The following is a 12,133-nucleotide window of genomic DNA, read 5'->3' on the forward strand; positions in this document are numbered from 1 at the left end:
GGGCTTGTCTAGCACTGAGTCCTGGAGGAAAAAAATGAACACAGTGTGTCAGATCTAATGATCGGAGTGACGTTTTCCATGTGGGAAACTGTTCCCAGGGATCATTATAATTGACAGCTTGACTTTTGTCAGTATTTCCACAACAGCTCGCCCCAGGCTGTCAGCCAGCCCCAGTGTCCCAAGGGCAGCCAGGTCTTGCAGCACCCTTGGACGGCAGCTCAGAGGGGCAGACTTCAGCAGGGTCACTGGGTGTTCTCCTCCCTGGAGAGACCTCCTCTCTTCTTCCCAGGGGAAATCCAACTCTGCAGAGAAACTGCCAGCTAACCCTGATGTGCATTCCCTGTCTCCAGGACCACTGGGCACAGATGTTTAAGCGAACGTGGAATAAATCTGCATTAAGCTCCTGATGATACTAATGTTTTGAAAGGTGTTTTTAAAACACTTTAAGAGTTTTCTTAGCGGTAGCTTGAGGAAGACCGGATTACTCACCTAGCTGACTGCAATGGGACTGTTCCTGTGCAGTTCTGAGCCCAAAGGTTTTGCTGAAGAGGGAAAAAGGTACCAGAAAGGAAATAAACTGATCAGGGCACTGGTGAGGGTGTCTTGCCTGGAAAGCTGAAAGGGGATCTGTGAGCTCAGCTGTGGCTACCTGGCTCCTGCTGTCAAAGCCAAGACCCTGCTAGTGGGCTTTCCACCTTCCTTGGGTCTTGAGAACTTGATACTCTTCAGGTTGGCCAGAAGCCCAGCTCCATGCGTTGCATGTGCAACACATGATTTTGAAGTCTGTAGGCTCTGAGGAGGAGTTGGGTTGTGGTGTTTTATCACAAGGAAGAGTGAGAAACGAAGGGAGGGATTTGGGGAAGTGAAACCATGAGAAATCAGGAAAAAGTCTTGAGTATCAGAGCATCCAGCTTAAGCAGAGGGTTTTCATGTGAAGTGTAAGGCATCTCTTTCCTGGGGAGGTTTCTTTTAAAACTGGTTCTAGGAGGGCACAGTACATCCTAGGAATGAATGATCCCTTCTTTACCTGAAGGCAGGCTGGCTATTTGAGTTTTTCCTATGGATCTTTTTCACCAAGCTTCCAAGGGAGGGTTTGCTGGCATTGGCCCTTCTATCACCTGTTTCCCTTAATATAGATACATATTTTTTTTTATCAGTTCTTACAGCTTTCTGTAAGTGTTATGCTTGGCAATGGGACAAATCAAAACAATAATCATTTGGGGCGGGGATTATTACGGGTATAGGCAGCACATGATTCACGAGTGCCTTTTGTGGATATTAGGGTGTAGTATGACGGACATTTCAGTGCAGAATAAATAGGAGGCAGCATAAAAAGAAAAGGGGGCTATTGAGGAGACCAGTGACTGTAACTTTATGGCAGTAATACAGTCCACGGTTGGGTGGCTAGCAAATGCAGTGTACTTTCTGGATGTCCTGCTTGCACCCGCTGGGTGACGTGTGACTTGTGCATGCAGGTGGTGAAGGAGCGGCTACTGTGTCACGCCATCGTGGGGAGCAAGGCAGGGAAGGCACAGATAATGCAAGTGGATGTCACGTGCGAGTTCATTGCTCCCGTTCTGCAAATGTCCTCCAGAGAAATCACTTTTCGGGTGGAGAAGGTAAGTCTCTGGATTGCATCCTGGCATTTAATAGCATGGCTGATGACTGAAAGCCTGTGGGGTGTGTGTGCTTGTGTTCAAAGAGGAAATTAAACAGCTTCTCCAAGTCCTTGGGGCTTCGGCTATTGATTAGAGCAGGACCAAGCTTTTGCCATTAACAGAGATCATTATTTTGCTCCTCTGAGGTTGGGGATAGTCTCACCAGCTCTATTCTGCCCTTCTTGATGTGGAGACAGAATTGAGCTGCTGAGCCAAGGGCACAGGGTGGGATGTGTGGGACCCACAAGAACAGCGTGGGCTTTGCACAGCCACCGCGTGTGCTGGGGCTGCAGGTGGGAGAGCAGATCGCTGCAGCTGAGCGATGCTAAACCCCCTCCTTACCCTTCCTGAGGCGCGTTGTAAAGTAAGAGAGGATGTTTTTAGAGATGGAACTGTTTTTTAACTTCACCGAAGTAAAATTGAGATTACAGCTGCTCCGCTGAGGGGAATCACAGCCACTTCTAGAGAGACACCAGTTTCTGTACTCAGTATAAAGGGATGTTTTTGAGGATCCTCCAAGGCACGGTGAAGTCTGAACACTGATCCTGTAGGGAAGCTGAGAAAAACTGAGATTGCTGTCAACTCCTCAGGTTGATGAAGAAAAACAGTCATCTCTTGTCTCTCTTTGCCTTCTCTGCTGTTGGTATGGATGCTAGCTCTTTGCATTTCCCCAAGCCTCACCTCCTTCAAAGGACCTGCAGACGTCCTTCAGCTGCAGTGATGATAACACCAATGCAAAGCAGGTGCCCTTTAGTCTCTGGATCCTGACTCCTGCATCATCTTTCCCTCTCCCTCGAGGTGTCTGAAAAAGAGAATATATTTCGTTATTTAGTTTCTGTGTTTTCAGGTCTCTCCTCTGGTTCCCAGGCATCCAGAGAATCACAAAATCCTGTGAGCAGCCAGTTCGGATTTAATTAGAAGCTTTTCAGCTATCCCTGATGTATGTCTGTCGTCTGCTTGATGCCACACACTCCGATTTATCGAGTGCTACGACACTGCAGCTGTTTGATATCAATACGCCCAGAACTAGTTTCCCAAACACTGTCTAGTTTATATAAACATGCAGGAGGCCCAGAGCAATGCATAAACAGGAAGAAATAGCTTAGGCTGAGCTTAGCTTTGAGGCTACAGACACCTTGTCACTGTAGCAGGGGCAGCAGGCGACATATTGCAACCGGACTGTTGAGGTTTCTAGCTGGCTGTATGTGTGTGTAAATGTTCCAAGCTAACCTTAGGCTACTGCAGGCTCTCCTCTGTGGGCCAAATCCTGCTTGCTTTTCTCCTCTGACTAGCGTCACTGCTTTTATGAGGCTACTAGAGCCAATAAGGTTGTAAGGATTTACTGTATGTGAGTGAAAATCATGTTGTGCCATTCTGCCCAAGAGAGGATACAAAACTGGAGACAAATGGTTTGGGTTCACTTTCTGGTTTTGATCTTGTTCAAGCAGCTGCCTCCTCTTGGGGTCCTATTCCCTCATCTGTACATGAGACTGTTCCCCTATCCTCGGGGGATGCTGTGGTTTCTAAACATGAAAAGCATCACATATACTTAGAGAAAAACCTTCTAGAAGGGTAATAAGAATAAATAAATACTAATATTAATAATATTTTTACTAATAAAAATAGTAAGTAGAGATGTATAAACTTTTGGGGTTGAAAAATTTGAAATGCATCAGAAGGGGAAGGAGGTCCATGGACACTTCAGGTTGTTTTTTTATCTTGTCTCCTGTTTCTGTAGCAACCCACTGATGTCCTAACTCTTCAGTACAAGCCTCTTTCTTTAAAAAACATCTCCTCCCTGCCCCTCAGCATTGTCCTGGCCTTAGAGCAACCATTCTTAATCTGCGATGCAGACCGGCAGCCCCTCCCTGCAGATATTCAGGTGAGCAGTCATGGACCGTCCTGCTGTGGGGTTTGAAGAGGGAGGAGTGTGGTGGTGCGTTTCTGTTGGGAGGTCCTCTAGTAGAGAAGTAGTAGTCAGCAGTAGACTGGCCTGAACTAAATCAGATTCGAAACAAAGTTGCTGAAAGAAACGAAATATCATCTGAATTGGGGAAATACGTCCTGGCTCTAAGACACGAGGAGAGGGGAGCAGGCAACTAGGTCTGGGCAAGCCATGTAGTAAAGGTGTCTTCTGGAAACCATCCCAGCTCTCCAGTAGCCATCCTCAGATAACCTCAAGAGCAGCTTGCTCCCTGCAAGGGCAGCCCTGCTTTCGGGAAGGCTGAGGATGCTCCTCCAGCCGCTGTCTGGCACCTGCCCTGTTGTCAGTGGAAGGTGTTGGACATGGACTTTGCTAAACGTGGTGTTGTAGGCATGGCCACCATTTCTGTGCCGTGCCAGTGACTAGCACCTGCAAGGGTGAGGCTGCAATGCCATTGCACTTGTGCTGTGATGATAAAGGAGTTCCTCTAGAGTCAGGGCAAAAGGCCCTGGCTTGCCAGAGTGCTGATTTGGTTATGTATTTGTCATATAGCTTTTGTGGGTCCAAAATTCAGTAGAACAGTATTTATTTCCCTCTTGTATCGATGCCAGAGCACAGAGACATGATAGTCTCAGACAAGAGTGTTGTGGTGCTTGTAGTCAAGTGCACGCTGTAAAGAAAATGAAGAATGAACTGAGAAGGCCACGTTGGGGTCACACTTTGAATATTTACACGTTTCATGCCATCAGACCTTGGGATTTCATCACACTGGTGATTAATACTCTTCATCTCCTTGCAGCCCATGAAGCTGGAGATAGGAGAGGAACTTCATCTCTCCATCAGATTTAACCCTGCTTATGAAGACGATTTGAATATCCGGGTAGCAGAGAAGGCTCTGAAGATACAGTTTCTCGAGCACCCTCATGAGGAGCAGGTCACCATTCGCGGAGAAGTCTACTTTCCAAACCTCTGTATCCAGACCATGGCCCTGGACTTTGGCTGCATCTTGAATGACACTGAAGATGTGCGTTACATTGAGATGACCAACTGCAGCCCGCTTATTGTACAGTACCACTGGTCGTTCCTGACAGACAGCCACATGCGCCAGATGAGGTACGTGCACCTTTGCCCTCTGCTTAAAGCTCTTCTCCTTCCTGGTGTCCTGTTTATACTTTGCAAAGACCAAGGCTGTGTTTGCCTGGGATCTGACAAACTGCTTTCAACTTTCCCTTGTGGAACTTACACCTACCAGCTGTGGTTAGGCTAGATGCTCAGGGAATAGGTGATCTCCCCAGTTTGACGCTGGGGAGGAGGCAACGTTCTCCAGCCAAGCTGGGACTGAAAGACACTACTGACGCTTTTTTGCATAGCCTGTAACCTAGAATCCTGCTTTATCTCTGGAGCTACAAAGCTGTGCTTAGGCACTTGGACAAGCAGATACATAACATGACCTCTTTTCCTTCCCTGCCGACCCTGTTTGTTGTTATCTCATATGAAGAACCTACACAGGCACTGCCACCAGAACGATGTGCCGCTGTGCCAGTCTCTTGCTGCTGCTTCGCTATAGCCCTCGTACCAGTTCCCCTGGGAAGGAGAGCTGGCGTGGAAAGCTGCTTTCTCAGACCTTAGTGGCCTGACGTAAACACCACCTTGGTGAAGTGAGTTTTTATCTGTTAAACTGCACGTCACATTCACGAAACAGCTATTTAGTGCTTTACAGTGAAATGGCAGGTTCTTCTGCAGCTTTGGGTCCAGGTGTAGATGTTGGTGGGAGGACTTGTCTGAACATCCCTGGGGAGCAGAGCCATCCAGCACTGGTTTGTGGTTTCCAAGCCCAAGAGCGATCTTGCAGTCATGCTGGAGCACATCTATAAACACATTTCTAGCAGTTCCTCCCTCTGTGGCCTCTTTGCATAGTACAATAGTCTAGTCTGGGCAGTTTTAATTACAGTAGCAAATGGTTTTTCCATAATGCCGTAGGAAACCGAGCAAAGTTAACCATTGTGCATTGAAGTGCTGCTATTACAAATAATGGACACTATCAATAAACAGTTTTGTTTAGAGAATTGGGATCTGGCTCGGAGGAGACAACCTATTGGGAACTGGAAATTAGCTATGGTGATGAGGAGGGCTTGGGGGAGAAGACCTGGGCACTGGGGTAGCCCATTCACAGCTGGGTCTTACCAAGTAAAAAGTCTTTAGTGCGGGCACTTCTTGATGCATGGCACCTTTGGAACAGACCCTAAAATGCAGAGGAAGGTCTGTAAAAGCAGGTGAAGGGAGGTGGGCAGGGCTGTAAGCTCTGCTTGGAGGCCCCTGTCATCTCCTGGTAAATTAGATTAAGGTTTAATTACAGGCTAAAGGGAAAATCTAATTTTGATGATAGAACAATGCATATATTTTATAATAACAGAGAAACAAGCACATTACAGCGAAGCCTGTGTGGAATTAATTTCCCCTGGGGCCACTTGTTAGCCAGTTGCCTGTTTATCTTCACTCTTCTTTTTTTTTTTTTTTTTTTTTTTTTCCTCTTTCCTTCCCCGAACCAATTTAGGTTTTTGGCAATATGAATGCTGAATCAGTTTTCAGCTTTTAATTACCCCATCTCCACCTAAATCGGCTTTGCTGGACCTGACCCTACAGGTGCTCATTCTTCCAGCGGATGCTGAGTCACCCAACTCTGCTGAGTTGGTAGCAGTTGAGGGTCCTGAGCATCTGGCAGGAGATAGCAGCCTCTGCTCCAAAGGGTTTGGCATAGCCCCTTTGCTGGCTCGTTAGCGCTGTGGACGTTACGACAGCTCCCTTTTCTGCTCTGCATGTTAATTAAGCAGTAATGTACTCTCCGGGTCCCTCAGCAGACAGCATGTGATCCTCTGTGGCAGAGCTGAAAATGAAGATGGTCTCCAAGCTATTAACACCTCAAATTGCTCATTAAGAACCCGGCAGAAGGGCAGCATGTCAGATATTATTTCTGGTCCACATTAAGCACTGTTGGTATTCTAAATTATCAGATCAAACTAACTCAGTCTGACATCGAGGGAATCAAACATCAGGTCTCATGAAGGTGAGATCAATAGAATTTAACCATCCATACATCTAGCCTTGCTGGAGCCCATCATCAGAGACTCCCAGCATCAATCAGACATGCACATTTATTTCGGCCAGGAAAGAAAAATGTTGTTTCTTTGCCTGGACAAGGCTCTGTGTGCTTAGATCTTTTTTTCTTCTAATTGTTCAACCCATTTTTTCCTCCTCAGTCTTTAGTCACTGCTGCTACTTTGAGCAGAGCAATCATATAAGCAACACTGTCCAGCCATTGCTGTGTGGTTGGACATGCCCAACTCAAGCCAACCCATGCCCCTTCTCTGACACTGCTGAGCCATAAATCTCTCATGGTTATTCCTCTTCTAGACCTGTGTGGTTAGAGACAGACTGAGAATAGTCTCTCCTCACCCCTTGGATGCTAAAAGCTGAGTTAAGCCTTTGTACCAAGATGTTTTCTGTGGCATTGGAATGGATCTCCAGAATCACCCAGCAGGAGATAGTAGATATGGAGCCAAATTCAAACATTTAATCATGTTTCTTACCTTAAAGGTTTCTTCTGCAAGGTTTGTCCTCCTTTCTAAGGGCAGTATCCAGCTCCTCAGCTTTGTTTGGGATTCCCATCAAAAGGAAGACATTAAAACCAAAGGATATACAAGGATTTCCTTAGAGACCTGTGGCAAAGGCAGCCAAAGGCTCATCCCCAAACTTAGCTGTTCTCTAGAGTTTTCATCCTTTATTAAGGATCCATGCCTTGTCATTTACTTTGAGCATTGCTGTTCCTGCATCACCTCTTTGTCCCCTTCACGTGAGACGTGTTCCCTCCCTGGGATAGAGCTAACACGTGCTGAGCAGTCCATGTGCCAGGATGGATCAGCAGGGAGCTCTGCACCTCCATGGCGTATGTCAAACCCCCTCCATGTGTTGATCTGGCATCTCCGGAGAGTGGGAACTTCTTGGCTACAAATCCAGAGTAATGAATTGCCAATAGATTCTTTGGGGAAAGGGTTTGTTGAGCTAAACATGTAGAAAATGTCTCTTTCCTTTCCATCCAATTTGTTTTGAACAAACCAGGAGCCTTTCTCCTCCCAAATGGGTCTTCCTATAGCCTTAGTAATTTCTCATGCCTCTGCCCTCTCTCCTTCCATGTCCCCTGGCAGGCTGCACTGCAGGGACCCTGCAAGCCAGATCCCAGCCTTGTTACTGACAAAAAAAAAAAACCCAATTCTGTGTTGTGTTTGATAGGTTTTTTGCTTTGTTGTTTTTATAACAAGGAAGAAATGGAAAACGCAGACAGTGAAAAACAGCACAAGGCAAAAATGTGACAGCAGTGCTCTGTCAGCCACCAGAGGGGAGAGGTAGCAACATCAGCAGTGAGAATATACATCAGAAATGCGTACGTCCACCGTGCCCCTGATGCTGGGGAGTCTCAGATGAGCGACAGTAGAGCATACCCCTTCCTCACCCCCCCAGTGCTATCAGCTCCTTGGAGCAGTACATTTTGGGCTTTGGTAGCCCCATGGGTACTACTTTTCCTGCTTAAATGCCATGGGTGACTTAGAAAAGGAGGGCTGAGTTGTGATGGAAATGTGCCGCTGAATGCGTCCTTCGGGTGCGTGTGGTTTGGCAGCAGCAGAGAAGCAGTTTGGTCTCTTATTTCTCGGAGATGGAGTCTTTTGGAGTAAGGGCTGGGTGCCGGGCAGGCTTCACCTCTGGGGTGGCAGTCTGGCTGCCGTGAACAGCTTATGGAGAGGCTCTGTACTCGTGGACAGAGACACTGGGGAGCTGAAGCAAGGGAGACATTGGGAAATCTGTTACCTGTTCCACCTAGACAGAATGAAAAGTAAATACAGTCAGTGCCAAGGAGGGGTAAGTGAGCATATGTTGTTACCAAGTCTGTTAGAGACATAAACCTGGATATTGTGTATGGGTTGGCGATGCTTTATCAGGCTGAAGGTTGGGGGCTGATGATTTCCCATTTGCAGCATTTCTGTAAGCCTCTCTTCTCTACCTTCACCTTCAGCATGGTGACCCTCACCGTGTACCTGCCACCTCTCTGCCTTCCAGCAAGACACTGTTTTTTCCTAGCTCACCTGCTGAGAAGCTGCAGGTTTGAGACAGCTTCTGCTGCCCCGGGGCTTCTGACCAATGGTTATGCTGTTGAACATCTGGGGGACTCTTACCTGGGCCATCGCAATGGAGGTTGGAGCCCAGAACAGCTGCATGGGAATCACTTTAACTATTACACTTGGCTTTTCTGAGGCTCAGCCTCCCCCTTTGCACAAGGGTGACAGACCCCAAGAGCTTTCATTCTCCTCGGTGGACTGGGGAGCAGCCCCAGGGTGTTGGAGTGGATTGAGGGCAGGGGAGGCAAAGGAGAAAGCGTTGTGTGGGTGAAAAGCACTGCACATCCCACCCAAGGTGCTGTCAGGCAGCTGTCTCCATGGCTTTGTCCCGTGCCCTGAGGACAAAGCGTGGGAGATGTCCGTGTGTCATCACACCCTGACCAGGCTGCGGTTGGATGGGGGTTGCCTTCTGGTTTTATAGCCCGTTAGCAAACACTGGCTGGAAGGTGACTTCTTGCTCTGCCAGCGATATTCAGCTAGTGAACCTGGGGAGCAGCCGACTTCTCTCTTTGCTTTCTGAACATCTTCATTACCCAAGGCACACAGGGGGAACCCAAGGTATGTTTGCATTGCAAACAGCGTCCTTCTCCCTATAAATGCCATTACACCTGTGCTGCCTGGGTGGCTCATGCTTTAATTCCCTCTGGTCTGCTGCTCAAGGCTCTTCTCTGCAGAGCTTTACCGTTTATGAAACAAAATGTTGATTTTTTTTTTTATTTTTTTATTTTTTTTGGTTCATGGAACAAAATGTTGATTATTCATGGAACAAAATGTTGATATTTGGTTCATGGAACAAAATGTTTATGAAACAAAATGTTGATTTTTTTTTTTTTTTTTTTTTTTTTTGGTTCATGGGAACAGCTCGCTATCATAGCCTGGCTGAGGCAGAGCGAGAACATCGATTTGGGAACCACTGCTGTCGCTTCCACTTTGTCTCTCTGGCAGAGCACTGAGTAGGGAAGCCGTCAGATGAAATCTGGGTGGCAGAATAGGCTATTTACTCCTGTTTATTTGCTGACCTACTGTCACTGCATGTGGCAAAGATGAGTAAGGTGACATAATTTTCCAGACCTTGTTTCTCTTAATTTCTCTAGCTCTTTCTTACCTTTCACTCTTTTCCTGCTTCTTGCAAGCTGTCCATCAAACAGCTTTCCTTAAGGGAAAATCTGTCTGAACCCACTGGCATCGCTCTGCCCAAGAGTGTCGCTTCTAGTATCACTCGGCTTTTTTCTGGTGCATCCCTGTCTTCACAGGGTAGCTGAGAAATCTTTAAACACTTAGGAGTAGAGGCTCAAGCCAAATTTGAATCCATGTGTCAAATCTTCACATGTTTTCGGGTATAAATCTGTACTGGGGATTTTTGTGCTGATTCCTTCTAGTCCAAGGCACTTCCTAGCACAGAGGTGATGGAGAGCCCAGTGCTCCTGCTGGTCCCATCTTCAGCCCTGAGCTGGCTGCTGCTGATTCAGGGATTTGCAGCAAAAACCCTTCCAGAGAATGGGGATTTTGTCCTGTGTGAGGCTGGACTCTCACAAGACAGTGAAACTGGTGCTCATCCTTCTGTACAGCCACTCTTTCCCCTCAAGAGGCTGATATTGGGATGGTGGATGTACAGCATGGGTTTTGGGTGGGTTTCAGATCCCTTGCTGCTTACTGGCTGGTTTAAGGCAGACAAGGAGAGTACCAGTCAGGGAGATCATTTCCCAAGACATCGTAATATATTTCTTTTTCAGAAAGGGTGGGATATGCTCGGCATGTGCCAGCGCTCTGTTTTCCTGTTGTATCGCAGAGGATGCAGGAGATTGTCCCAGAGCAGAGCAGAAGCAATGCCTGCTGTTCTTCTAAAAGCCAAGGGGCCAAAGCCAATTTTTTGGTCCCCCAATGGTTTCTTTGCCAGTGATGCTCACAGGGCACCTTGTGCAAGAGCTCTGCCTGCCTGCACTGAGATCCCCACCTGCGCTGGGAGGGGAGCACTGCCATGGCCACCAGCCCCACGTGCTGTAGGTGAGGAGCTGCCCTGTGCTGTGATAGACTCTGTTAAAAAAAAAAAAAAAAAAAAAAATCATCTCTCACTCAGCTGGCCCAACTCTTCAACCCTGAAAATAGCCACAGTGGGAAGAACTGCTGTTACTACTGCCTTTGTAGCTGTGCAGGAGCATTGATGGTTGTGCTGCTTGCAGCAGCAGGTAGATTGTCTTTGCCAACTCAGAGAACAAGTAGCAACTGGGTTAAGAGAGTATGGACCCTGTGTTCAAACAGCCCAGGTGAGGACTTAGGGATGTTGAGGATGTATCACCATAAATCTACATCTCCTGACTCAGAGAGGGAGGCAGCCAGGGGCAAAGAGAGGGGAAACCTTTAGCTCTCTATGACACAGCAGCTTGGAGAGGACTTCAGCTCACAGGAAGATTCAATGGGGCTCTGCAGAGAGCGGGGCAGCCCAATGAAATGCCCACCCCAGCATTAGTGGTGTGAGATGGTGCGAGAAGGATTTATTTATTCCCCACCATACACTTTGCGTAGCAGAGGGAGGCAGGAGTCCCCAGGGTTTCAGGCACCCCAAGGGTCCTTCTGGGCCAGCTGGCGTGCCATGCATTTTCGAGAGCGCCTAACTCAATTAATGCCGCCTTTTCAGCTGCTTTGCCCTCAGGAGAGTCATCTTTCTCCTCTGCAGGAAACCTTTCCAACTGTGAGCTTGCTTTGGTTGTTTCCTCTTTGGTGGTAACTGTCCCCTCTCCCTCGCCCACTTGCCTCCGTCACCCCACGCTTGTCCTCAGCTGTCCCCGGTGTCGCCTGGACCAGGCCAATTCTGTCTGGTCATCCCTCGCCCCGTCCCTAGGAGCTCAGTGGGGCCATCGGACTGTGAGCATGTTCCTGGGAGTATGTCTGTCTTGTGCTCGGTAAAGCAGGGGGTAATTATGTTGTACTATGTGAGTGACCTTTAATAATAACTCAGCAGCGATGTTAACTAGCCTTTTACACGGGGCAAAAGCCATGCGCAGCCTTAAATCTGTGATTTCTGCTTGTGTGAGGAGCCCTGCTCTTTCTAGACGGGATGGATGGCGATGCCAGCGTACTCAGCGGAGTGGAGCTTCAGCATCTGTCTGATTTATTTTGGGATGTGACCCTAGGAGGTATATTAAATGGAAGCTTTTTTTGGCTTGTTTTTTCTTCTATGTTTGTTATTGTTGCTGCTTTACCTTCTGCTGCCTTTCCCCACGGTGATCCGCTGCAGAGTCCTGCTGGGAGGGCTCGCCGGGCTGTGGCATCGCTGCCTGCCCGGAACGTGCCAGGCAGCTTGCATCGGCGTGGACCGGTGGAGACACCTTCTGGGGTTCAGCAGAAGCAACTGAGATGAGCAGGGACATTTCCTTCTAGGTGAG

At 47.8% G+C, this 12,133-nt stretch overlaps 1 protein-coding gene across 1 annotated transcript in view; it reads left to right on the top strand.

Annotated features, from left to right (window-relative positions):
- HYDIN (HYDIN axonemal central pair apparatus protein) overlaps positions 1-12,133 on the top strand; it is a gene marked incomplete at both ends in the record, with an annotated part of 149,106 nt that overhangs the window by 78,920 nt on the left and 58,053 nt on the right. Inside the window, 3 exons of the mRNA XM_082319070.1 lie at positions 1,476-1,619; positions 3,397-3,540; positions 4,382-4,695. Of these exons, the coding sequence (XP_082175196.1) occupies positions 1,476-1,619; positions 3,397-3,540; positions 4,382-4,695 (602 nt within the window). The remainder of the gene's footprint in view (positions 1-1,475; positions 1,620-3,396; positions 3,541-4,381; positions 4,696-12,133) is intronic.

The sequence above is a fragment of the Platalea leucorodia genome, assembly GCF_965183815.1.
Source record: "Platalea leucorodia genome assembly, chromosome: 8".
Lineage (NCBI taxonomy): Eukaryota > Metazoa > Chordata > Aves > Pelecaniformes > Threskiornithidae > Platalea > Platalea leucorodia.